This window comes from Protopterus annectens, chromosome 3.part0, assembly GCF_019279795.1.
Source record: "Protopterus annectens isolate FY-2018-M chromosome 3.part0, PAN1.0, whole genome shotgun sequence".
NCBI classification, from domain to species: domain Eukaryota; kingdom Metazoa; phylum Chordata; order Ceratodontiformes; family Protopteridae; genus Protopterus; species Protopterus annectens.
The window spans coordinates 1,342,903,149-1,342,929,904 of NC_056731.1; the positions used below are offsets into that span (position 1 = coordinate 1,342,903,149).

Sequence of the window (26,756 nt, forward strand, 5' to 3'; positions counted from 1 at the left end):
TCACCAAATCCAGCTCCTCCTCAGAGGAATCCTGCTCCCTGGGTCTTTTAAGGGGAGTAGAGGACCAAACAAATACTCCCAGAGGAGGTTTCAATGCTATCAAAGCATTACACAAATGCTGAGTGAAGGCATGCCATTCACTCTGCGGATCCTTAGTAGGAGAAATATGTTTAGTCTTTTGCGTTTTCTTCAATGAGACATCTGCCTTATAATATATGGAAGGCTCTGACACAGGACAGCATTCAATGACAGTAGTAGGGACTATTTCCTCTGATTAATATCTTTCTGGGGGTAACTCACTGCATCAAATCCTAGTGTCCAGATTGTGAAACTAGGAGAAACAGCCAAAGCATGGGTTCCAAAAGCCAATGACCATTTTGGCTCAATTGTCCAACTCAAAACAAGTACCCCTGTGTAGATACCTTGTGCAAATCATGTCTCAAAATACTTGATTTGCTAAAAAATACAGCAACATTTCATTCACATGTTTCAGGGTTTGTTCTGGCTTCAGATTATTTTAATATTTTGGTGTTGGTATTTCTAACCTTGCAAGGTCTGTGCTCCTCTTACCTAAAGTAGTTAATAGTACTCCTCTGTCTGCTCTGAGCCTTGTCCTCTACTGGCATAAGGCTTGCTAGGATTTTCTGTGCAACTTGAAACATAAAATGTTCTTTCTTGTGTACTAGGCCCTGCACCTCTCAAACTAGCCACTACAAAGGCTTAAGGAGTGTTCTGCTGTGGCTTGCTTGAAGAACTCCCACAAGCCTCATCTTTGTGATGTAACTTTTAATGACACCTCACATATTTTTGTTTTATTATTTATGCTTAACTTGTATTTATTCTTATTTTAGTCAATGAATTTTACTTTACTCACAAATCTGTATTGGTGCTTAGTATTTTACATAATTTAATAAAGTGGAAGTTAAAACTGAATCCTCAAAGGAAGCAGTGGGAGAAAGGAAAATGAAACCTCCACACCAGCTACAGGACAGACATGCTTGTATCAGCAATGTGTGTGGGGCTGAGCCTGCAAAAGGTAGACACTGGGTGTCATTAAATAGGATTCTGACAGTTGATGTTCCTGATAATAAAAGCAAAAGGAATGGAGAAGACAGCACCTGACCCACTTCTATCGACCCAGGTGGGGGAAGACCAAGTTGTCCCATACCATGACTGATTACAGCGAAGGTTATAGGAGGAGTCCTGAAGCCTCAAGTGCTACTTGTAAACTACAATGTGTGATGACCTATTTTCTGGGATTAGGTGGGGTCAATGGCACCTTCTGGCTGACTAGCCATGGAAAATAATTGCCCAGAGTGTGGAACACCAAGCTGCTTGCTGGAACTGCATGTCGTCTAGGCACCCCCCTCATCATCTGCCAAAGTGAATGGTGTACATGAAGTCCAGTCCTGGCTAGGTAAGGAATCTGAATATTATAATGTCTGCTGATGACCTCCTCATACTTGAATCAAATAACCTTCCACAGCTCTAGCTGAAACTACCTCAGTATCAGTAAGATTGGTAACTGGACCCAAAACAACAGTTCTTATCAACACCTTAAAATCTAGCATCACGATATTTGGACCACCTCAAATGATTTCCAAGAAAACTAGCATTGTTGTTAAAGACAAACAGAAGCAGCCATCCAACTGTGATTGAACAAAGATATCTTGTCCACACCCTTGACCCTTACAAACAAAGCACTCTCACAGCTAAAATTGGGCTACAAGATTACTCATACGCCTCTAGCCAATCTATAGCATAGACTGTATTAATTCTAAAAACTGAAATGGTCTTTGATTAGCAACTTTCCACTCAAGCAAAATCCACAAAAATACAAACAACAATTAACAAAATCTGCAGATCTACACTACTTGCTGATCAGAGAATGTATCATTGCTTACTCTTAACCAAAGTAAAATGGTTACCACTGCTTTCCCACAGCCTCAAAACCATCAAGCTTCAAAACCATCAAGCTGGATCACTACCTCCAAAATTAAAAAACAAGTTGCAAATCAGATACCACAGCTATGCATTGAGGAATATAAATGATGATATACTTTCCCTACTTAGACAAAGATTTCAGATTATGGGTGAAAGGGCATTTGAATGACACCTGCCATCTGGAACAAACTATCAAAAGAAATCAGGCAAGATGATAATTTAATTGACACAAACAATTAAGGCAATGAGCTGTTAATCTACCTCCTGTTACAGGGTTTCATTCCTTCAACATTCATATGTCCACTGTGGCACCTTGAGCAAGTCACTTAACCAGAAAGTGCTTTGGGGCAATTGGGAATTACGGCAAGCTGCTTAATGGTCTCAGACTACATATCCAGCAACTACCTATGAATCTATGCATGTTCTAAACTAAACTGAATGAGTCCAGTCCCTTCTTAAGCAATATGCCTGTGCTTGTTACAAAGAAAAGGGTTAAGTACACAAAGGAAATAACTTCAACCACACTGCCACAATATTAATGCTGCAGTCACTTTTACCTTCCTCAACATGCATTTTATTGTTATTGTTACTTGGACATTAAAAGCTGAACTGTAAACATCATGCTATTTCTAACAAAAGTTATGTACCTTAACATTTTTATGCTAAAAACTAAAAAAAGCATTTACCATTACACACTGTATATCCACTACTGAATGAATATGGTACTGTCAAATTCTCTGCATTCTTGCATTCAAAATATTCACTGTAAATCTGTAGTTGTCATTCCTTACACTTGCAATTATATATATTTGCCTATCTGAAATATTTGTTGTAAATCTGCATTACACTGTCTTTTTCTAAATGCACTGTAGTTTACTTTTCTAAGGAATGTGACATTTCTGAATATTTGATGTACTAAACTACTGTCCTTATACGTCTGGACCATGACTTGAAAAGGGTCTGTGACCAGCCCACCTAACAGGATATCAAAGCAGCAATCAATTAATAAAGGACAATGCCATAACATAAGTGTGTGTGTGTGTGGGGGGTGTCTATCACTTGTTAGCAAAGACCAAGGATTGTGGTGGAGCCATCCTGTCAATCAATGCACTAGGCAGTGAAATATGTCAGAAGCTTTTCCTTCTCATGTGTACAAATTGCAGGGCTGAACCAATGGCACTCACAGCACTGATTCACACTGTCCTGGTCTCTCCCAGACAGCAGAAAACACTGCCAGCAGGTCTTAGCTTTAGTGCTTTAGGCATCAAACCTGGAGACAAATGGAAGTGTCAGAAAAGAACTTGCAGGCTTGTGGGCTAGATGAAACTCGTAGCACTGCAAGTCCATCAAGGTGTGTACCCCCAAGTATAGAAACATCACAAAACTGCTAAGAAGAAATGGAAGAGGGGATGCATTAAACTGTAAACACATAAAGGAAATGTGTTACTCTCACACTGACTGCAGAAATGACTGAGGGGATAATTCCTTGTCGATCACAGAGATATGATAAACCTGCTTCAAGGCTCATGATGAAGACAAACCTCTACATGGTGAAGTAATTTCATAAAAAAAAACTTTTAATAAAAGTAACTGTACTAGAAAAGCTAGATGTGTATCAACAGTTGTTACTTTCCTATGTTTCAACATCTAAAGCAACTAAATTATCTTTTCTGGGGTTAACTTGAATTCATTAATTCCATAGCTGGATAGTTTCAAAGAATACACACTCCATGAAGTATGCTAAATGGGATGATACCAGATCTGAATCTGCTTTATTTTCGATGTGTAAAATTTTAATTAAGTACCTGCAATGTGCTTGTTTGATATGGAAATGGCACATGATCATCTTCTACTGCACATTTCCTGACATTTACTCAAGCTACCCTAGATAATCAGCAAACTCTTACTACAAAGGAATAGAAAATGCACAGCTGAAATTATATTAATGCTTAGAAAATAAACCTTTTCTCCTGGAAGGGGTGGCTGAAGTACTCTGGGTAATGTAGACTTGTCTTTATAAGGTGAGAAAGCTGATCCAAGGATGGTACTGGAGGCACAGGTGGATGTTCTGGTCTGATAAATTTTAACACAACCATTTCTTGTGATTCCTGAAAAAAAATTGTCTTGTCAAACCAAATTCGAACCAGGTACATGTTTTAACTGCTACAGCATGCATTACAAACTGACCATTACTTAAATATCTCTGCGTTTAAACTCTCGACCAAGCAGTAACTGATTTCTCTACCTGACCAATGTCAGTTCACAATGAGTGGGTATATGTTTTTTGACAATTTGGGCACATTAACATTCCAAGTACACTACGAACAATTAAATCAGACAATAATGTGAAGGTACACAACTACTGTAATTAGCAATGTAATGAAAGGTAAAACACTGAACCAGATTACACATCCCAATCATCAAAGGAGATAAAACATAATAATACTGACCATATCAATATATCTTCGAGAAGGCCCTCTGCTGTGAGCAAACACATGGGTACTCTGTGCTTTCAGTAGCAAGTCAATTTTTCTAATATTGAGTTCCAAAGTCTGGGGTGATCTTGCCCCCTTAGCCAACACAGAGATATCTCAGAACTGAGTATATCAGTGACTGCCTAGCCACCAAGCTTCCAGTTCTTGTCCACGGTTTAAATATGGTGAAAACACAAATGGGAAATAAATTTAAGAATGTTAAATAGTATTTAATTACAAACTTGCAATGCTCACATTTGAAAATTCTGCTACTTGCCAGTTGAAGATCCCCCTTTACAATAAGTGAAACAAAGTTTTAGGTGAAAGAAAAAAAAATACAAAAAGTCCTGCTGAAGACAACATCAGTTGATAATGAAAGTGCTCGCATATATAACACATTTTTCAGTGTACATGATTATCTACATTGGAGCACTCCTTGAAAGGACCTGCAACTGGGTTCATCCTCTCCAACAATAACTGATTCTGCAAGGAATCTCCTGAACTCAGGCCTCATTCAGTAACAGATGGTGCATATCATAACAGCAAATGCTGACAGTATAATGTGTCTATCAACTAAACTCAACAGTTTGCCTCCAGCCATTACTGGATATACTTGCAAACAATTACTTCACATGCCCATATTTTGGGGAACTTCGGAAGACTGCACAGGTTAGAGGGGGTCATACAACAAAAGCAGGAGCAGTGGGAGAGTTGCTGGGATCTATCAAGGTAAGCCACCAATAACAGATGCTTTCCTACCTTATAAGCTGATCTGTCGGGGGCAACCTCCTTGATAGTTTGTACTACTGCTCTGAATCTCAAGCAGTGTACCAAGCAAGAGAGAATAGGGAACACAGCACAATACCAATGTTCAACAGTCTGAGTCATAGCATACAGATGGATCAAAAGAAACTGAACTCTTGGATACAAATCAAGGACAACACTGCATGGTGAAAGCATCCAATGAAGAACAAGTGGTTGTGGTGCAAATGACTGCACTAGAGATATTTATAATATGTGAAATGAAAGAATCAATGTTCCTTGTGGACTACCGGCCTTTGATCACAGCTAAGGACACAAGACAAGAATAAAACATAGATGTAAAACAGCTGTAGAACATAGTACAATTTTAAAATATGGTGACATATACAGGTATGAAAACAAAAGAGCATGTATATATCAGAATGCTTACACATTAACTGCTATATTTTAATATCATTCTTTTTACTAACACCCAAGATTTAAACATCCTATTCTGACCATTTATTTCACTTTCAACCTTAGCAATCTGTGTCAGTTTGTAGATGTCTTTGTTTTATGTATGTACCTTTACAAGGACTTCAGAAATTAGAATTTGAAAATAGTGAAGAGTATATGCATTTCAGGAGTGCAGGGAAGCCTCCTGTAAAGAAAAGTATACTCTTAAAGGATACACAGGAACTGTTCTTTCCTGACAGCTATATTTTTGAAGGAAGCAATGCGTTAAGGTGAATAACAATAACAACAACCCTACAGAGTATTATATTCAAGAAGCTACAGAAAGTATTCTATGAACTAAGTCAACAAGGGAATGGAGAAAGGAGATTTTGCCACTAGAGATGGCTGCAAGTAGGGATACAAAAAACAGGCAAGATGGTGTTAGAATTTACTGGAGAAATCTGTCAAAGGAGACTATATTGAGAACAAATAAACAGTGAAGGAAAGGTAAAAAAAACTGTGATGAGGCTAAGCAAAAGTTAGCACTGCAGGCTGAGGATTGCATTCCCTACCAGGGATTGATGCTGGGGTATAGTCTAAGAGAAATAGATGGGGGAGCCCTTAGTGAAAGACCACCTCTAATAGAGTTAAGTCTAGAATAGAAACTGCTGTTAAAAAAGGGATATGTAATTAGTATAGCATACAAAATATTGCACAATAACTATAAGAATCAACCAGAGGATGTAAGAAATGAAGAGAGACTGGGCAAATTTTCAGAGTATGCAACAAAGTCCATAATGTTTATTATTTGTGACTGGGACTTTTTGTATATGTATTTTTATACCCCAAGTAGACTTCAAAGATTTTTTCCTCGGGTAGATGACAAATGTTGAAGGTATAATGGGAAAGAAAAAGGTAACTGGGGACATGTTTTTGGGAGTGTGATGAGTTGGTAGATTTTAAAACTACACTATAGATTACACTGTCAGAAATACTGGGCGGAGAGAAGTTGTTTTAACTAAGGAAAGAAATCTTTTGAGCTGGGACTCAGGATCTTGAATTGCCTAGAGATCATAAGACCTTATTAAATTGAATGCTATTGGCTGCCAAAAAAGCAATTACTAGAAAATGGAAATCAGAATGTATAGCAACTGTAACTGAAGTACTGAATACTGTTAAAGAGATAAAAGAACTGGAAGTGAGATCCATAGACAAGGGAAGGATCAAATAGCATAGACATAAATGGAATTTGTGGGAACAGTATGTGTACATGGAGAATAATAATCAACTGGACTGAAGTTTAACAGGAAGTGTGCAGTATATATAATACCGGAGTGTATAACAGTTGTTATAAAGAAAGAAAATACATATGCAATGTATAAAGCATAAAAAATATTACTGTGGTTTCTTTTTTTCTGTCAATGTATGTATGACTAAGTCTAAAGTGATATGTTTATAAAGTATAAAGAAATCCCGAGAGTGGGCAGAAAAATTAAGACAAGAAGGAAAACTGATACAGACCTCCAACTGGAAAAGTATTGGTTGGAACTACAGATGATTAGTATTATGTGACAACAAGGCTTCTGTGACCCTCACTGGAAGGTTAAGAAAATAAACACCAAGTAAATAAAATTACATTCCACCCTTCAGTGATATATTTTGAACTACGAAATACGATTTTGTTCTTCCCAATTCCTGAGGTGCACCACATTTAACAGTTAAATTATGATAACATGAATATGAGCCTCTCACTGTTGAGTCATATGAAGTCTTTAGAAGTGCAGTCTCTGCAGTTGCCATTCACAGACTTGTCTTTCTGATGTTTTTATTTTTTCCTCTCTCTCCTCTTATTAAACATAACTTGCCTATCTAGAAAGGCTGTTGTCACTGCGGCCTTGCTACCCTCTGATTGGATGTCTCAGATTAACATTTGATGAGTAGGCCAATAATACTGTGCTTGTTCCAGGATCATCTCATGTTAAAGCAATGGGTGCTCTTAGCTGTAACTAAAGTACTTACGTTCTGGAGCAAAATGGAACATTTCATATTCTCAAATACTACACTGGTGGTGTACTCTTCTGTTTCCTTTTCTTCTACCTTCCCCATGTAACATCAATGGTAAGACTGCTTGTCTGGGCCTTTTCTGCTTGTTTTGACCTTATTATTCTTCTGCAGTGTCGTGACTCGCATGCCTTCAACACAGGGCTCCTGTGTGACCCCATATCCTCATCCAAACCAGACACTAACAGCTCCTATGCCAGATCCAAGCAGAAGCCCAAGCAATAATCAAACTCAGGGTGCCTGGGCCACAGGCAGGGCTTTTGTACCCCTGCATTAGCAGATTGGCATATTCCCCATCTACCCTCTTATACTTATGGTTGGGAAATAAAATTAGAAGACAGACAATATTTCTGGCAGTTAGATTCAGGAATTTCACATACTGGAAAGAATGTATTAGTATAGCCAGCATACCAAACATAAGTGTGGCTACATTATGATTTTTATCATTTTAAATATTCATACATTGATATTTATATTTATGTGAAACAATGAGGTTTTGCATAAATGTAGTGTTTTATGACTGTGTTTGCACCATAATATTGGAATGTCTGTCATTTTTAATGTGTTAGCTGACTGGATTAATTGATTATTTTTATTTAAATTAACTATAGATGATTGACACTGTATTCTGTTGAAGTGCGGGGAGTTTCGTCAGATGAAAGCACTTAATCATTTTATGGAAAAAACTTGACTTGTTTTACAGATGGCTCCAATAGATTTCAGAGTTTCTTTTGGTTATTGCTAACTTACAAAACAAAGCTCACTTAATTAAAGTAATCCATAGAAAAAAGCCCAAATGATCAAAAAAACTTTAGAGGCTGGTCCAGCTGTACTGCCAGAAACATTTAAGAGAGAAACAAGCTGAGAATGACACACACAAGGTGCTCATTTCTAAGAAATGTGTTGTTTGCTCATGTCTTCCCTTCATATTCTGAATACAAGATGACATAATAGAAGCACTTCTAAGAAGTGAGTGTTATACATATATATATATCCACATATATATGTATATATATATATATATATATATACATACACACACATATATACATATATATATATATATATATATATATATATATATATATATATATATATATATATATACATATATATATATATATATATATATATATATATATATATATAAATTCAGACTTCTTTTAGGCGTAGTAATTAATACTGAGCTAGTAGAAGGGAAATAAAAACTCAGACACTGAATAGATGATTAAGGTTTCGCTCTTATTCAGGTGGAAGAGCTTCATCAGAATAACCTATAGTCAACAATACTTGCATTATATGTAACTAGAGTCACATGTAAACAAAAAAACAATGAACTCCTTATAACTTATTAGTACAGTAACCAATAGTACAACCAGACAATATTTAAACTGTGTCAATCATCTAAACACAATAACCATGAACATACATATGAATGACAGGGGCATGAATATTAAATAAACACTCCCTTGTGTTAGCTAATCATTGAACAAATGTACAGTGTGCGCACTAAATATGCATGTAGGAGAAATGAATATTCATATAACTGTACAAGTAGTGACCAACAAGTGTGTCAAAGGTCATGGATGGATGCAAACACATTTTGTAGAAAGAAAGCAACTGTCAAAATAGAACAACTGTCAAAATAGAATTAAATCTTCCATTTTAAAGCGCATTTAATATTAACACTTTCATTCAGACCAGGGTATGTTTCAGAATTAAGCAGTAATTGCCATTTACGTTCTCTTAGTTCTAAATATAATTCAGAAAACAGTCATGAAAGTCAAATGTGGGCACCTGATGGCTCTTCAACTCTTAGCATAAGCAAAACTCCAAAAAACATAGGCAAAACTCCAAGTAGTATTCCAGACACCAAGATAGAAACAATAGCGGTTTATTGTAGTAAGCGCTTTCACCCGTAGGCTTCTTCAGACTTTACAATTCAAACAAATAATTTACAGGTTTAAATATACTTCAAACTTTGTGTATTGGTCGAACACCAACCAATAGTAAAACCGTATTAAAAGTCTTAGCGCAACACATGATATAAACAAATACACATTATAAACAGTTTACTCAGGAGGTATATATCCCCAAAGCTTCAACACAAAAAAACATCCCTAACACTATACATCCGTAAAAATACGGAGAATAAAAGGGAATGCTCAATGGCTGTTATTTTGAACAGAAACCTAAACATTAAATGCATCCTCTATCTAACAGCAGCATAAAAAAGCGTCACTTAGCAATCACTTCATCCCTAAATTTAAAACAATGCAGTCGACTGCAAGGCTACGTAATTTATTACAATCTGTTTATAAAACAATTTTGTCGATATGAACCCAAGCATCAACATCATATGTAGATGAAAAATTACTTAGGCGCTCCATCAAAACACTCCATAAAAAATATCTATCACACCATAAAAAAGCAATGAACATGTAAAAAAACAAACGGACATTGCAAACATTTAAAAAGTATTATAACCTGCCCCACCAGGTCTTCTCACTATATCGCTAGGGCAGTATACCTGTAGGTAGGTGCAGAGGAACGAAAAAGGAGCTCAAACAATATAACATAAGAAAAACATTGAGCTTATACCTTAAAATGTCCCTCGCTAACCATATCTCTAATGTCGCACACTTAAGCCATAATACGTAACCTAGGTAACTGGAAAGAGCTAAACATTATCAAGTTACAGTGGTAGTGCGCTTAACAAAAAACAGAAACAACACCTACTAAAAAGTCCCTTACTAACCAAACTTCTGGTTTCCCACTCTCAAATCACAATATAAACCTAATAAATCTGTGCCTCTATCCTCGTTTAAACACATACTTTAAGCTAAAAAGGCTGAATCTACCCTTACACCATCAGGTTGACAGGAATTATACGCCCAAAAACGTTATGATAGGCAAAACAACACCCACTAGAATACTTCCCACAATCTATGTAGAGTCTTCCAATAAGAGTAAAACTGAGTCAAAACTAATTCGAACCCCAATAAATACACCTCAGATAATATTATATTTTATTAAAATTTACCTAAGGGCAATAAAAGGACACATACTAATCCTTAACAAAGACAGGCAAACCCACATTTATTATTGACGAAAGGGCAAGCAAAACACAGGCAGTGGGGATGGTATGAACCAGACACAAAATAGTAAGCCACTACTGGGATTTATCTATCAGAAAACTACAGATTCAGATTTACCCAGTGCTCCAGTGTCAACAAAAAATACCTACGACATCAAGGTCATGCTAGATTATTGTTTAGGTCTACATACCCTCCTCTTTTTCAAAAACGGTTTAATTTGTACCTTATCATTAAGTCCAGGTGCCTTATCAGCTCGGCACCTGATAATCCACTTTGATTCATTTTCAAGGGTGAGGTTCACCATGTCACCACCCCTTATATTCTTAGGCATAACTTGGAGAACACAAAAAACAAACTCATGTGTTGTACCAAGTGCCAGAATATGTTTAGCTAAGGCATTATTAACCGAGCCAACACGGATGTTATACATGTGCTCTCTAATCCGCTCTCTCAGGCATCTGTTAGTTTTCCCTATATAGAAGGAGGGACACATAGTACACCTGGCTAAATAAATAACATTGGTACTTCCACAGTCCGTTGCAGTACATAGCCTAAACTCACAACCAGAAGTTGGATGTATAAAACTCATCCTTTGATCTATATGCACACATTATTTACATCTACCACAAGATTTGGTGTTAAATTCATGCAATCGATCAGTATTGGTAACCACAATATTTCTGGGGCTACACAAGAGCCTCTTCAGATTGGGTTTATTTTTAAACACAATCTTAGGTCCAGCACCTACTACAGACCCTATTCTATCGTCCAATAATAGAACATCCCAGTGTTTCTCCATTATCTCTCTAAAAAACCATAACATCCCTTGTAAAAAACATGGTGGCACGAACAACATTAGTATTCATACCTAACGGTGTGTCACCAAGTACTCCAGGTTCCATAAAATATGGTCTGGCCCTGTCTAATCTCATACCATTCACTTCTGTCACCAACTGTTCAAACCTATGTGTTGCATAACCCCTAGAATTAAAACTACGTCTCAAATAACTCACTTCACTACAATAACCCTCCTCAGAGGGGTTAAGCCTAGAGGCTCTCATAATTTGCCCCTTCATCACGTTGTCAAAGACGTATCTGGGGTGCATGCTACCTCTATGTAAAAAAGTGTTCTTATGGCACAATTTACGATGTATGGATGTATTAAGAAGTCCACTCTCCAACCTATTAATATCAACATCTAGGAAGGAGATCTGTTCACGTGAATAATTTAAAGTAAATTTTAAAAATCCTGTGGATCTATTCAAATACTCAAAACATGTCAATAGGCTCTCTTCATCCCCTAACCAAATCATAAAAAGATCATCTACAAATCTCTTATATAGGCCTATATTCTCCATAAGGCCTTCATTCTGTAACACAAACTCCTCCTCCCAATTGGCCATGACGAGGTTGGCGTAGCTATTGGCACAAGATGTGCCCATAGCCACGCCATCACTCTGAAGGTAAAGGTCATCTCCAAACAGGAAGAAATTCGAATACAGAATGGTCTCCAGCAGCAACGCCACTAAATCAACTCTCTCCACACTATATTGTGACTTACGATGTAAATAATCAGAAATACTAGTGACACCTAAATCATTAGGTATCACAGTAAACAAACTAACAACATCTAGTGTTACTAAAAAGTATTCCTGTTTCTCATCCAGTTGTTTGGTATATTCATATAGTTCTAATAGAAACTGTTTGCTATCCCTAAGGATAACAGAATTCGAGTCCACTAATGGGCGTAGAAAATATTCCACGTAAATCGAGAGAGGTTCCGTGGCCCAGCCTTGTCCAGCAACAATTGGACGCATGGGAGGTTTACTCAAGGACTTATGGACCTTAGGAAGGCCTTGTATGACAGGAATTCGGGGGTTCTTAACCTTAAGGTATTCATAGGTTTCTTCATCAATTAACTTATTCATTACCAGATCATCCAACATATCATATATTTGAAAGACCTTATTGATAACATCATTCATCGAGGCTCTACTATAGAATCTAGCTTCTCCCAACATATCATGCATCCAATTACAGTAGTCTTGTAGGTCCATAATAACAATGGAACCTCCCTTATCAGCTGGTCTAAATGCTAAGGTACGATCTGACCTAAGGGCTTCCAATGCTTGTCTTTGTTTATAGCTTAAGTTATTTCTGCTAGGTGTCCTATTCTTGTCCTCATAGTATCTGTAGATGTCGTTCTCAACCAGTTTGGAGAAAGTTTCCACTAACGGATGTAATTGTGGGACGTATACACTAGTTGGTTTAAACCTCTGGGTACTCCCCATATTTTGAGTAAGACCAAAATCAATATTCAGTTGTAAATTCCTAATATATAGTTTAATATCTATAACAGAATCAACGAAATTACTCCTACAACTCGGTATGAAACTAAGGCCCTTCTCTAACACCTGTTTCTCATATGGTGTGAGGGTCCTGTTAGAGATATTAATAATTAACGATTTGTTGTCCTTTCCCACATTTTCTTCAGGGTCGGTCCCTGTTGTCCCCCCCCCCCCGACCCTTTCCTTTTCTGTCTGCCTCTGCTGGCAGAACGTTGTCTGCTTGTGTAGGTATGTTGAGCTATGGGGAAAGGGACACTAGCCTTCATACTCAGATTATCATATGAAGTCGAGGGTGTCACATGGTTAGGAGTCTTCCTACGGACAACCTCATGACCCACTTTCTCCAAAATCGAGCTATCATCTCGACCATTGCCACTAGCTGTCTTATCATCAGGCACAGTGGGAATATTAACAGGATGATTACTAGAAACAACAGAATCAATAGTGTTATTGTTATTTTCCTGACCACATAAATCACCATTCTGCAAGTTAACATTAATACATGTATTAGCAGTTACACTCCCACCTAGAGTAGTGGAAGCATTATTATTCTGATTCAAAGGCCGTACATTCCTTGTTTCAACTGACTGTCTAGGTCAGGTGAAGACATTACAACTGTTAAAGTCCCTCAGGTCTTGTAAGATCTTGCTCTTCTTTTGTTCAAGTAGGCGTTTCTCATATAACATAACATTATCCAAGACCCTTTCAAGTCTTGAATCAAGCAAATCACAAGAATAATTCAGTTTAATTCTGTCATACAATATGTTCACTTGCTCCCTTAGAGTTTCCTCTTCAGGGCCAAAAAAGTCAATTAAAAGTCTCATGTAGCTGAAACTCAGCTCAAGATTAAGCTTTTGCCATTGGCACAACAGTTCAGGAAATCTGTTACCTGTGGTAGGCATTTTCAAGATTCTTAGGCCTCTCGGTACTATCTTTTTAGCTATACAGGCCTCAAAATGTTGTCGCTGCAACTGGAGTTTTTTTAGCTTCAATAACTCAGCTTCTAGTCTTGTAAGATCCTCAGTCAAGTTCAGGGCACTGACATCATCATCAACGGCTGCGTCATAATCCAAAGCTGGTGTATAGTCAATCAACAAATTCTCCCTCCCGAACACACATACTTGAAACCTTTCGGTCCTCTGGGCTGTAGTGTTCAAACGATTAGGTAGGTATGGTAATTCAACTTCCTGAAGTGTACTTTCAGCCATCCTCCTCTGCTGGTGTGTAATAATATAACCACAAATAGTGCAAACCAACCAAGCCACACACAGCAATCGGAGTGCAGGTCCCACACAAGATAAAACTATAAGTAAGAAAACAGTCATAAAAGTCAAATGTGGGCACCTGATGGCTCTTCACCTCTTAGCATAAGCAAAACTCCAAAAAACATAGGCAAAACTCCAAGTAGTATTCCAGACACCAAGATAGAAACAATAGCGGTTTATTGTAGTAAGCGCTTTCACCCGTAGGCTTCTTCAGACTTTACAATTCAAACAAATAATTTACAGGTTTAAATATACTTCAAACTTTGTGTATTGGTCGAACACCAACCAATAGTAAAACCGTATTAAAAGTCTTAGCGCAACACATGATATAAACAAATACACATTATAAACAGTTTACTCAGGAGGTATATATCCCCAAAGCTTCAACACAAAAAAACATCCCTAACACTATACATCCGTAAAAATACGGAGAATAAAAGGGAATGCACAATGGCTGTTATTTTGAACAGAAACCTAAACATTAAATGCATCCTCTATCTAACAGCAGCATAAAAAAGCGTCACTTAGCAATCACTTCATCCCTAAATTTAAAACAATGCAGTCGACTGCAAGGCTACGTAATTTATTACAATCTGTTTATAAAACAATTTTGTCGATATGAACCCAAGCATCAACATCATATGTAGATGAAAAATTACTTAGGCGCTCCATCAAAACACTCCATAAAAAATATCTATCACATCATAAAAAAGCAACGAACATGTAAAAAAACAAACGGACATTGCAAACATTTAAAAAGTATTATAACCTGCCCCACCAGGTCTTCTCACTATATCGCTAGGGCAGTATACCTGTAGGTAGGTGCAGAGGAACGAAAAAGGAGCTCAAACAATATAACATAAGAAAAACATTGAGCTTATACCTTAAAATGTCCCTCGCTAACCATATCTCTAATGTCGCACACTTAAGCCATAATACGTAACCTAGGTAACTGGAAAGAGCTAAACATTATCAAGTTACAGTGGACAGTAAGGGTAGATTCAGCCTTTTTAGCTTAAAGTATGTGTTTAAACGAGTGGATAGAGGCACCGATTTATTAGGTTTATATTGTGATTTGAGAGTGGGAAACCAGAAGTTTGGTTAGTAAGGGACTTTTTAGTAGGTGTTGTTTCTGTTTTTTGTTAAGCGCACTACCACTGTAACTTGATAATGTTTAGCTCTTTCCAGTTACCTAGGTTACGTATTATGGCTTAAGTGTGCGACATTAGAGATATGGTTAGCGAGGGACATTTTAAGGAATAAGCTCAATGTTTTTCTTATGTTATATTGTTTGAGCTCTTTTCGTTCCTCTGCACCTACCTACAGGTATACTGCCCTAGCGATATAGTGAGAAGACCTGGTGGGGCAGGTTATAATACTTTTTAAATGTTTGCAATGTCCGTTTGTTTTTTTACATGTTCGTTGCTTTTTTATGGTGTGATAGATATTTTTTATGGAGTGTTTTGATGGAGCGCCTAAGTAATTTTTCATCTACATATGATGTTGATGCTTGGGTTCATATCGACAAAATTGTTTTATAAACAGATTGTAATAAATTACGTAGCCTTGCAGTCGACTGCATTGTTTTAAATTTAGGGATTAAGTGATTGCTAAGTGATGCTTTTTTATGCTGCTGTTAGATAGAGGATGCATTTAATGTTTAGGTTTCTGTTCAAAATAACAGCCATTGTGCATTCCCTTTTATTCTCCGTATTTTTACGGATGTATAGTGTTAGGGATGTTTTTTTGTGTTGAAGCTTTGGGGATATATACCTCCTGAGTAAACTGTTTATAATGTGTATTTGTTTATATCAAGTGTTGCGCTAAGACTTTTAATACGGTTTTACTATTGGTTGGTGTTCGACCAATACACAAAGTTTGAAGTATATTTAAACCTGTAAATTATTTGTTTGAATTGTAAAGTCTGAAGAAGCCTACGGGTGAAAGCGCTTACTACAATAAACCGCTATTGTTTCTATCTTGGTGTCTGGAATACTACTTGGAGTTTTGCCTATGTTTTTTGGAGTTTTGCTTATGCTAAGAGTTGAAGAGCCATCAGGTGCCCACATTTGACTTTTATTTTTCTTACTTATAGTTTTATCTTGTGTGGGACCTGCACTCCGATTGCTGTGTGTGGCTTGGTTGGTTTGCACTATTTGTGGTTATATTATTACACACCAGCAGAGGAGGATGGCTGAAAGTACACTTCAGGAAGTTGAATTACCATACCTACCTAATCGTTTGAACACTACAGCCCAGAGGACCGAAAGGTTTCAAGTATGTGTGTTCGGGAGGGAGAATTTGTTGATTGACTATACACCAGCTTTGGATTATGACGCAGCTGTTGATGATGATGTCAGTGCCCTGAACTTGACTGAGGATCTTACAAGACTAGAAGCTGAGTTATTGAAGCTAAAAAAACTCCAGTTGCAGCAACAACATTTTGAGGCCTGTATAGCTAAAAAGATAGTACCGAGAGGCCTAAGAATCTTGAAAATGCCTACCACAGGTAACAGATTTCCTGAACTGTTGTGCCAATGGCAAAAGCTTAATCTTGAGCTGAGTTTCAGCTACATGAGACTTTTAATTGACTTTTTTGGCCCTGAAGAGGAAACTCTAAGGGAGCAAGTGAACATATTGTATGACAGAATTAAACTGAATTATTCTTGTGATTTGCTTGATTCAAGACTTGAAAGGGTCTTGGATAATGTTATGTTATATGAGAAACGCCTACTTGAACAAAAGAAGAACAAGATCTTACGAGACCTGAGGGACTTTAACAGTTGTAATGTCTTCACCTGACCTAGACAGTCAGTTGAAACAAGGAATGTACGGCCTTTGAATCAGAATAATAATGCTTCCACTACTCTAGGTGGGAGTGTAACTGCTAATACATGTATTAATGTTAACTTGCAGAATGGTGATTTATGTGGTCAGGAAAATAACAATAACACTATTGATTCTGTTGTTTCTAGTAATCATCCTGTTAATATTCCCACTGTGCCTGATGATAAGACAGCTAGTGGCAATGGTCGAGATGATAGCTCGATTTTGGAGAAAGTGGGTCATGAGGTTTGTCCGTAGGAAGACTCCTAACCATGTGAAACCCTCGACTTCATATGATAATCTGGGTATGAAGGCTAGTGTCCCTTTCCCCATAGCTCAACATACCTACACAAACAGACAACGTTCTGCCAGCAGAGGCAGACAGAAAAGGAAAGGGTCGGGGGGGGGGGGGACAACAGGGACCGACCCTGAAGAAAATGTGGGAAAGGACCACGAATCGTTAATTATTAATATCTCTAACAGGACCCTCACACCATATGAGAAACAGGTGTTAGAGAAGGGCCTTAGTTTCATACCGAGTTGTAGGCGTAATTTAGTTGATTCTGTTATAGATATTAAACTATATATTAGGAATTTACAACTGAATATTGATTTTGGTCTTACTCAAAATATGGGGAGTACCCAGAGGTTTAAACCAACTAGTGTATACGTCCCACAATTACATCCGTTAGTGGAAACTTTCTCCAAACTGGTTGAGAACGACATCTACGGATACTATGAGGACAAGAATAGGACACCAAGCAGAAATAACTTAAGCTATAAACAAAGACAAGCATTGGAAGCCCTTAGGTCAGATCGTACCTTAGCATTTAGACCAGCTGATAAGGGAGGTTCCATTGTTATTATGGACCTACAAGACTACTGTAATTGGATGCATGATATGTTGGGAGAAGCTAGATTCTATAGTAGAGCCTCGATGAATGATGTTATCAATAAGGTCTTTCAAATATATGATATGTTGGATGATCTGGTAATGAATAAGTTAATTGATGAAGAAACCTATGAATACCTTAAGGTTAAGAACCCCCGAATTCCTGTCATACAAGGCCTTCCTAAGGTCCATAAGTCCTTGAGTAAACCTCCCATGCGTCCAATTGTTGCTGGACAAGGCTGGGCCACGGAACCTCTCTCGATTTACGTGGAATATTTTCTACGCCCATTAGTGGACTCGAATTCTGTTATCCTTAGGGATAGCAAACAGTTTCTATTAGAACTATATGAATATACCAAACAACTGGATGAGAAACAGGAATACTTTTTAGTAACACTAGATGTTGTTAGTTTGTTTACTGTGATACCTAATGATTTAGGTGTCACTAGTATTTCTGATTATTTACATCGTAAGTCACAATATAGTGTGGAGAGAGTTGATTTAGTGGCGTTGCTGCTGGAGACCATTCTGTATTCGAATTTCTTCCTGTTTGGAGAGGACCTTTACCTTCAGAGTGATGGCGTGGCTATGGGCACATCTTGTGCCAATAGCTACGCCAACCTCGTCATGGCCAATTGGGAGGAGGAGTTTGTGTTACAGAATGAAGGCCTTATGGAGAATATAGGCCTATATAAGAGATTTGTAGATGATCTTTTTATGATTTGGTTAGGGGATGAAGAGAGCCTATTGGCATGTTTTGAGTATTTGAATAGATCCACAGGATTTTTAAAATTTACTTTAAATTATTCACGTGAACAGATCTCCTTCCTAGATGTTGATATTAATAGGTTGGAGAGTGGACTTCTTAATACATCCATACATCGTAAATTGTGCCATAAGAACACTTTTTTACATAGAGGTAGCATGCACCCCAGATACGTCTTTGACAACGTGATGAAGGGGCAAATTATGAGAGCCTCTAGGCTTAACCCCTCTGAGGAGGGTTATTGTAGTGAAGTGAGTTATTTGAGACGTAGTTTTAATTCTAGGGGTTATGCAACACATAGGTTTGAACAGTTGGTGACAGAAGTGAATGGTATGAGATTAGACAGGGCCAGACTATATTTTATGGAACCTGGAGTACTTGGTGACACACCGTTAGGTATGAATACTAATGTTGTTCGTGCCACCATGTTTTTTACAAGGGATGTCATGGTTTTTAGAGAGATAATGGAGAAACACTGGGATGTTCTATTATTGGATGATAGAATAGGGTCTGTAGTAGGTGCTGGACCTAAGATTGTGTTTAAAAATAAACCCAATCTGAAGAGGCTCCTGTGTAGCCCCAGAAATATTGTGGTTTCCAATACTGATCGATTGCATGAATATAACACCAAATCTTGTGGTAGATGTAAACAATGTGTGCATATAGATCAAAGGATGAGTTTTATACATCCAACTTCTGATTGTGAGTTTAGGCTATGTACTGCAACGGACTGTGGAAGTACCAATGTTATTTATTTAGCCAGGTGTACTATGTGTCCCTCCTTCTATATAGGGAAAACTAACAGATGCCTGAGAGAGCGGATTAGGGAGCACATGTATAGCATCCGTGTTGGCTCGGTTAATAATGCCTTAGCTAAACATACTCTGGCACTTGGTACAACACATGAGTTTGTTTTCTGTGTTCTCCAAGTTATGCCTAAGAATATAAGGAGTGGTGACATGGTGAATCTCACCCTTGAAAATGAATCAAAGTGGATTATCAGGTGCCGAGCTGATAAGGCACCTGGACTTAATGATAAGGTACAAATTAAACCGTTTTTGAAAAAGAGGAGGGTATGTAGACCTAAACAATAATCTAGCATGACCTTGATGTCGTAGGTATTGTTTGTTGACACTGGAGCACTTTGTAAATCTAAACCTATAGTGTTTTGTTAGATAAATCCCAGTAGTTGCTTAATACATTGTGTCTGGTTTATATCATCCCCACTGCCTGTGTTTTGCTTGCCCTTTCGTCAATAATAAATGTGGGTTTGCCTGTCTTTGTTAAGGATTAGTATGTGTCCTTTTATTGCCCTTAGGTAAATTTTAATAAAATATAATATTATCTGAGGTGTATTTATTGGGGTTCGAATTAGTTTTGACTCAGTTTTACTCTTATTGGAAGACTCTACATAGATTGTGGGAAGTATTCTAGTGGGTGTTGTTTTGCCAATCATAACGTTTTTGGGCGTATAATTCCTGTCAACCTGATGGTGTAAGGGTAGATTCAGCCTTTTTAGCTTAAAGTATGTGTTTAAACGAGCGGATAGAGGCACCGATTTATTAGGTTTATATTGTGATTTGAGAGTGGGAAACCAGAAGTTTGGTTAGTAAGGGACTTTTTAGTAGGTGTTGTTTCTGTTTTTTGTTAAGCGCATTACCACTGTAACTTGATAATGTTTAGCTCTTTCCAGTTACCTAGGTTACGTATTATGGCTTAAGTGTGCGACATTAGAGATATGGTTAGCGAGGGACATTTTAAGGTATAAGCTCAATGTTTTTCTTATGTTATATTGTTTGAGCTCCTTTTTCGTTCCTCTGCACCTACCTACAGGTATACTGCCCTAGCGATATAGTGAGAAGACCTGGTGGGGCAGGTTATAATACTTTTTAAATGTTTGCAATGTCCGTTTGGTTTTTTTACATGTTCGTTGCTTTTTTATGGTGTGATAGATATTTTTTATGGAGTGTTTTGATGGAGCGCCTAAGTAATTTTTCATCTACATATGATGTTGATGCTTGGGTTCATATCGACAAAATTGTTTTATAAACAGATTGTAATAAATTACGTAGCCTTGCAGTCGACTGCATTGTTTTAAATTTAGGGATGAAGTGATTGCTAAGTGACGCTTTTTTATGCTGCTGTTAGATAGAGGATGCATTTAATGTTTAGGTTTCTGTTCAAAATAACAGCCATTGTGCATTCCCTTTTATTCTCCGTATTTTTACGGATGTATAGTGTTAGGGATTTTTTTTGTGTTGAAGCTTTGGGGATATATACCTCCTGAGTAAACTGTTTATAATATGTATTTGTTTATATCATGTGTTGCGCTAAGACTTTTAATATGGTTTTACTATTGGTTGGTGTTCGACCAATACACAAAGTTTGAAGTATATTTAAACCTGTAAATTATTTGTTTGAATTGTAAAGTCTGAAGAAGCCTACGGGTGAAAGCACTTACTACAATAAACCGCTATTGTTTCTATCTTGGTGTCTGGAATACTACTTGGAGTTTTGCCTATGTTTTTTGGAGTTTTGCTTATGCTAAGAGTTGAAGAGCCATCAGGTGCCCACATTTGACTTTTATGACTGTTTTCTTACTTATAGTTTTATCTTGTGTGGGACCTGCACTCCGATTGCTGTGTGTGGCTTGGTTGGTTTGCTCTAAATATAATTCCCAATCTCCAAAAAAACAGTTAACTTGTTCTAATACTATGAAGTAAAATTTACTAAAAGAAGTACAAAAAATGCTATGTTTAGCAAGGGCATTATTTAAGTTCTTTGCCCTGATGGCTTTTAGATGCTCCTTAATTCTATCTGAAAGTTTTCTTGTAGTTTTACCTACATAAAATGCTTTACAAGATGCACAAATACCTGCATATACTACTGCTGTAGAATGGCAGAAGAAATATTTTGAAAACTTAATAATATAATTACAATGTGTGAATGTGTATTGAGATCCTGTGAAAATGTTAGGGCATACCACACATTTATTACATGAATGCATCCCATTTTGAGAGTTGGAAGTAGAAGTAGAATTAATAAGAAAAGGTAAATCTCTGTTTTCTAAACTCATTCTTATGGTTTTGGTTCTTTTAAATGAAAAGGCAGGTGCAGTGCCAATAGCAGCTGACATAAATTGTGATTCAGTTAATAAATCCCAGTTATTCGTGATGACATTTCTAATTTGTGACATGTCCCAATGGGAAACTAAGGGTTCTGTTAATGTTACTTGGTTTTGAAGTATTAAGTATAAAACCATGTAGTAAAATTGGTAAATATTTAGTGTGTCTGTCATTAGAGATCTCGTTCCATATATTGTTAATAAGAGATGGAGGGTAATTCCTTCGAAGAAACATGTGTTTTAACAAAACAGCATTCTTTTGAAAGTCATAATCTTGACTGATAATTCTAGAGATGCGAATAAATTGACTTCTGACAAGGTTCCTTATCATAAAAAATGGATGGGAGCTAGTAAAATCAGGCAGATTATTTATATAGGTCTCTTTTCTATATATAGTGGAACATACTGTATTAGGAGGTAGTAAGTATATCTGTGTATCTAAAAAGGAAATAGAAGACCCTATTCCAGACAAAATCAAGTTCAAAAAACCTAAACTGTCTCTCAAATCAGAAATAAAAATGTCTAAAGAAGATTGGTCACCCTTCCATGCAAAGAAAACATTGTCAATAAATCTTTTATAAATGTGTACTAGATAGTTCTTCAAGGTATTTAATTTTTCTAATTCCCATGTGCTCATGACAATATTAGCAAAAGCAGGTGCTATCTTGGAACCCATAGCTATTCCCTTGGTTTGTTTGTATATATGTCCAGTAAAGAAGAAAAAGTTATTATTCAGTACCATTTCAACTAAAATACATAATGTATTAATTTTAATTTTTGAGAAGGTGGTGTATTTGTTAAGTAATAATCTGAAAAGCTGCATACCTTCTTTGTGAGGTATATTAGAGTATAACCCTTCTACATCCATAGTTACTAAAATACATTTAGATAACCCTTCTTTTTTGTGGAATAGTCCGTCTAAGAAAGCCCATGAATCTCTTAAATAGTTGTTGGTCTTTTGTACTAAAGGGTTTAAAACTGCATCCAAGTATTCTGCAATTTTTTCCGTTTTGTTTTTTTTTGTTAGAATTGATGTGTCTAAACGGTGGGTTAGAAGCATTCTTATGGATTTTGGGAATACCAAATAATCTCCCTAGATTAGGTGAGGGGACTGACAAAAACATGCAATCTTCTAAAGAGATGGAATTAGTAATCTGTAGACTTTTCAAGGTCTTGTCAATATTGGTAAAGTGTGTGTCTACTGTCTGTATGTCTACTTGGGTGAAAAACTCATTATTATGTAGTGTAGTTTCCATTTTTTTAATATATTCTTCTTGTTCCATCAAGACTATTCCCGTACCCTTGTCCGCTCTCATAATGCGTAGTGTTTTATCATTTGTTAACTGTAACAGCGCTTGTTTCTCTAACTCAGACAAATTAAACCATTTGTTAGTGCTGTTTGATGCACATAATTTCCTAATATCCCTTTCACATACTTTTAAAAAAGTCTATATAGAATTATTAAGAGTTGGGTTGTATGTACTCTTAATCTGTGGCGTAGTGACATGTCTAGGAATGTAGTTGTTAGAAGCATCAGATAAATCAGAATCTGCGCATTGATCTGAATAATTTTCATCATCAGTATTATCTGAAATATCCCTTTTTTTGTTTCTGTCATTATGACAATCAGCATGTAAGAAACAGAGGTTTAATTTTCTAGCAAACAACTTAAGGTCAAGCATAAGATCAGGTACATGCGCCCTGTGTGCTGGAATGAAATTAAATCCCTTTTTTAATACTTTTATATGTTGGTCAGGAAAGCATCTGTCAGTTAAATTGAAAATTGCTGTGTCCATTTGCTGTAAAACAGCTTCTAAATCAGTGTTAGTTGAAATAACATTTATGTTAGTGGCTGTGTGTGGTAGTGATACATTATTAGAGGTTGAAGTATTCAATAGCATAACATTTGTATGGGCAGAAGTATGAGAGTGTACATCTGATTCTGCATTGACATGAGTTAAAGCTGCATTAAAATCAGCTATTTTATTTTTAATGTAGTCAGCAGTCTTAGGCTGAGAAGCAGTATTTAGTTCTTTGCAGAGCTCCTTGTGATGATTCTCGAGCCTAGAGATTGATACCTTTGTGGTCTTTTGCTGGTCAACATATTCCTGGCTCTTCCTCTCCCTTTCCCTCTGAACGCTAAATTCCCATCCGTCAGACCAGGCTGCTCTATGTCGTTGATTGGACAGTTGTCGAAGACAAAAAACCACTGCTAGCTGCACGAGGGCTATGGGAAAAATGGACTTGTGGCTGAACAGGAGACTGCATATGAGGCAGGATAGCTGAATTAGAATGTGGCAATGAGACAGAAGTAGTTGGTGTTTCTGTATTATGTTGTTGAGCAGTGAATTGATTTCCTGAAAATCATGTAGGTCTAGGTGCTGAATATCTGTTATTGGGTCTTACTACATTGGCATAGGTTGTAGGATTTCTGAAATGGTTATTACGCTGAGCCTGTGCTTGGTTACCACGGAAACCGGAACTGCTGTTGCTTCTTTCTGTTGCAAAACGTGGGAACTGTTGTCTTTGTTGATGAAAGTTATCAGACTTTCTTAAGGGATATGCAAAGTCATTTTTATACTGAAACAAATCTCTGTTCATTTTTTTCTTTTTTCTTTCTACTAGTGACATAACATGCCTGTCAACTCTTTGATTAATACCACGATAGAGGTGTTCATGCATGTGAAAGTCTTGATGTAATAAAATAGCTGAGTTAAGGTCATTAATCTGATTTTTAAGAATAGGCAGTCTCACTTTGTTATCATCATTAATAATCATTAACGTCTTAATGTCAGTTTCATTATATAAGATCTTTAAACTTTCATATATCTTTTTGTTCATAGATGCAATGTTGGGAAATTTTGAGAACCATAAGCCTTGTGGTATGATTTTTTGTGCAATACAAGAATCAAGATAGTGAATGTCATATTCAATATTTTTGTAAGCTTTAAGCATTCTTTCTAGCTTAAAAATGTAATTTCTACAGCTGAATGAGCAAAATCATTGTCATGTGTAGAGGCATCATTTGCTTGGATTTGTGTAGAATTACTTAAAAAAGGATTGTTTTCAGTAGAGGGTTGTAAAAGAGACAAAACATCTTGTCTGGTTGTGGTTGCTGTATTGCTGGCAGTTAAAGTTTGATAAACATTTTGTGGATTAACTGTCTTAGAAGTACTGTCCATATGAGAGTTAATAAAGGACAAGCTCGTATCTGTCTGCACTATAGAAGGTGCTGCATTAGTTAACTGCTGCTGTAAAGCATTATGATTCGTTGTCTGTGCATTAGCTATAGATCTGCAGAGTAGAGTACTGGCAGACAACTGTTTAGAACTGTCATTTAATACTGCATTGACATTTTTATCAGAAAGTAAGACAGAAGATTGTACTGATGTGGAAGTGCATGGCTTTTGCGAGTTATGTAACTGGCCATGTATAAAATTAAGCGTAGTACATGCAGCAGCTGTAGATTTGTTTACTAACCTTGAAGTATTAGGCTGAGAGATGATGAAATCATGGTATTTTTGCAGTGCTTCTTGCGCTTTTTTAGAAGAATCATCTAGGTTATCCATAAGATCCTGTAACTCTTGAGGAATCGAGTGTAACGTCAGATCCAGAGGTTCAGGGCTGCTAGAGCCAGATTCAGTGAATGAACAGACTTCCATGGAAGTTGATTCAGGAATATTTATCCACAAAAGGAAATAGACCGGAGGCTAGTATATAAAATAAACACCGTGCACTAGAAGAGTCTTAATTATATAAATTCAGACTTCTTTTAGGCGTAGTAATTAATACTGAGCTAGTAGAAAGGAAATAAAAACTCAGACACTAATTAGATGATTAAGCTTTCGATCTTATTCATGTGGAAGAGCTTCATCAGAATAACCTATAGTCAACAATACTTGCATTATATGTAAGTAGAGTCACATGTAAACAAAAAAACAATGAACTACTTATAACTTATTAGTACAGTAACCAATAGTACAACCAGACAATATTTAAACTGTGCCAATCATCTAAACACAATAACCATGAACATACATATGAATGACAGGGGCATGAATATTAAATAAACACTGCCTTGTGTTAGCTAATCATTGAACAAATGTACAGTGTGCGCACTAAATATGCATGTAGGAGAAATGAATATTCATATACCTGCACAAGTGGTGACCAACAAGTGTGTCAAAGGTCATGGATGGATGCAAACACATTTTGTAGAAAGAAAGCAACTGTCAAAATAGAACAACTGTCAAAATAGAATTAAATCTTCCATTTTAAAGTGCATTTAATACTAACACTTTCATTCAGACCAGGGTATGTTTCAAAATTAAGCAGTAATTGCCATTTAAGTTCACTTAGTTCTAAATATAATTCCCAATCTCCAAAAAAACAGTTAACTTGTTCTAATACTATGAAGTAAAATTTAATAAAAGAAGTACAAAAAATGCTATGTTTAGCAAGGGCATTATTTAAGTTCTTTGCACTGATGGCTCCTAGATGCTCCTTAATTCTATCTGAAAGTTTTCTTGTAGTTTTACCTACATAAAATGCTTTACAACATGCAAAAATACCTGCATATACTACTGCTGTAGAATGGCAGAAGAAATATTTTGAAAACTTAATAGTATAATTACAATGTGTGAATGTGTATTGAGATCCTGTGAAAATGTTCGGGCATACCACACATTTATTACATGAATGCATCCCATCATGCATATTTAGTGCGCACATTGTACATTTGTTCAAAGATTAGCTAACACA

At 36.7% G+C, this 26,756-nt stretch overlaps 1 protein-coding gene across 1 annotated transcript in view; it reads right to left on the bottom strand.

The window, feature by feature from the left end:
* TRAPPC8 (trafficking protein particle complex subunit 8) overlaps window positions 1–26,756 on the bottom strand; it is a 3,178,250-nt gene that overhangs the window by 39,598 nt on the left and 3,111,896 nt on the right. The window contains exon 26 of the mRNA XM_044065843.1: window positions 3,907–4,052. Coding sequence (XP_043921778.1) covers window positions 3,907–4,052 — 146 coding nt within the window. The remainder of the gene's footprint in view (window positions 1–3,906; window positions 4,053–26,756) is intronic.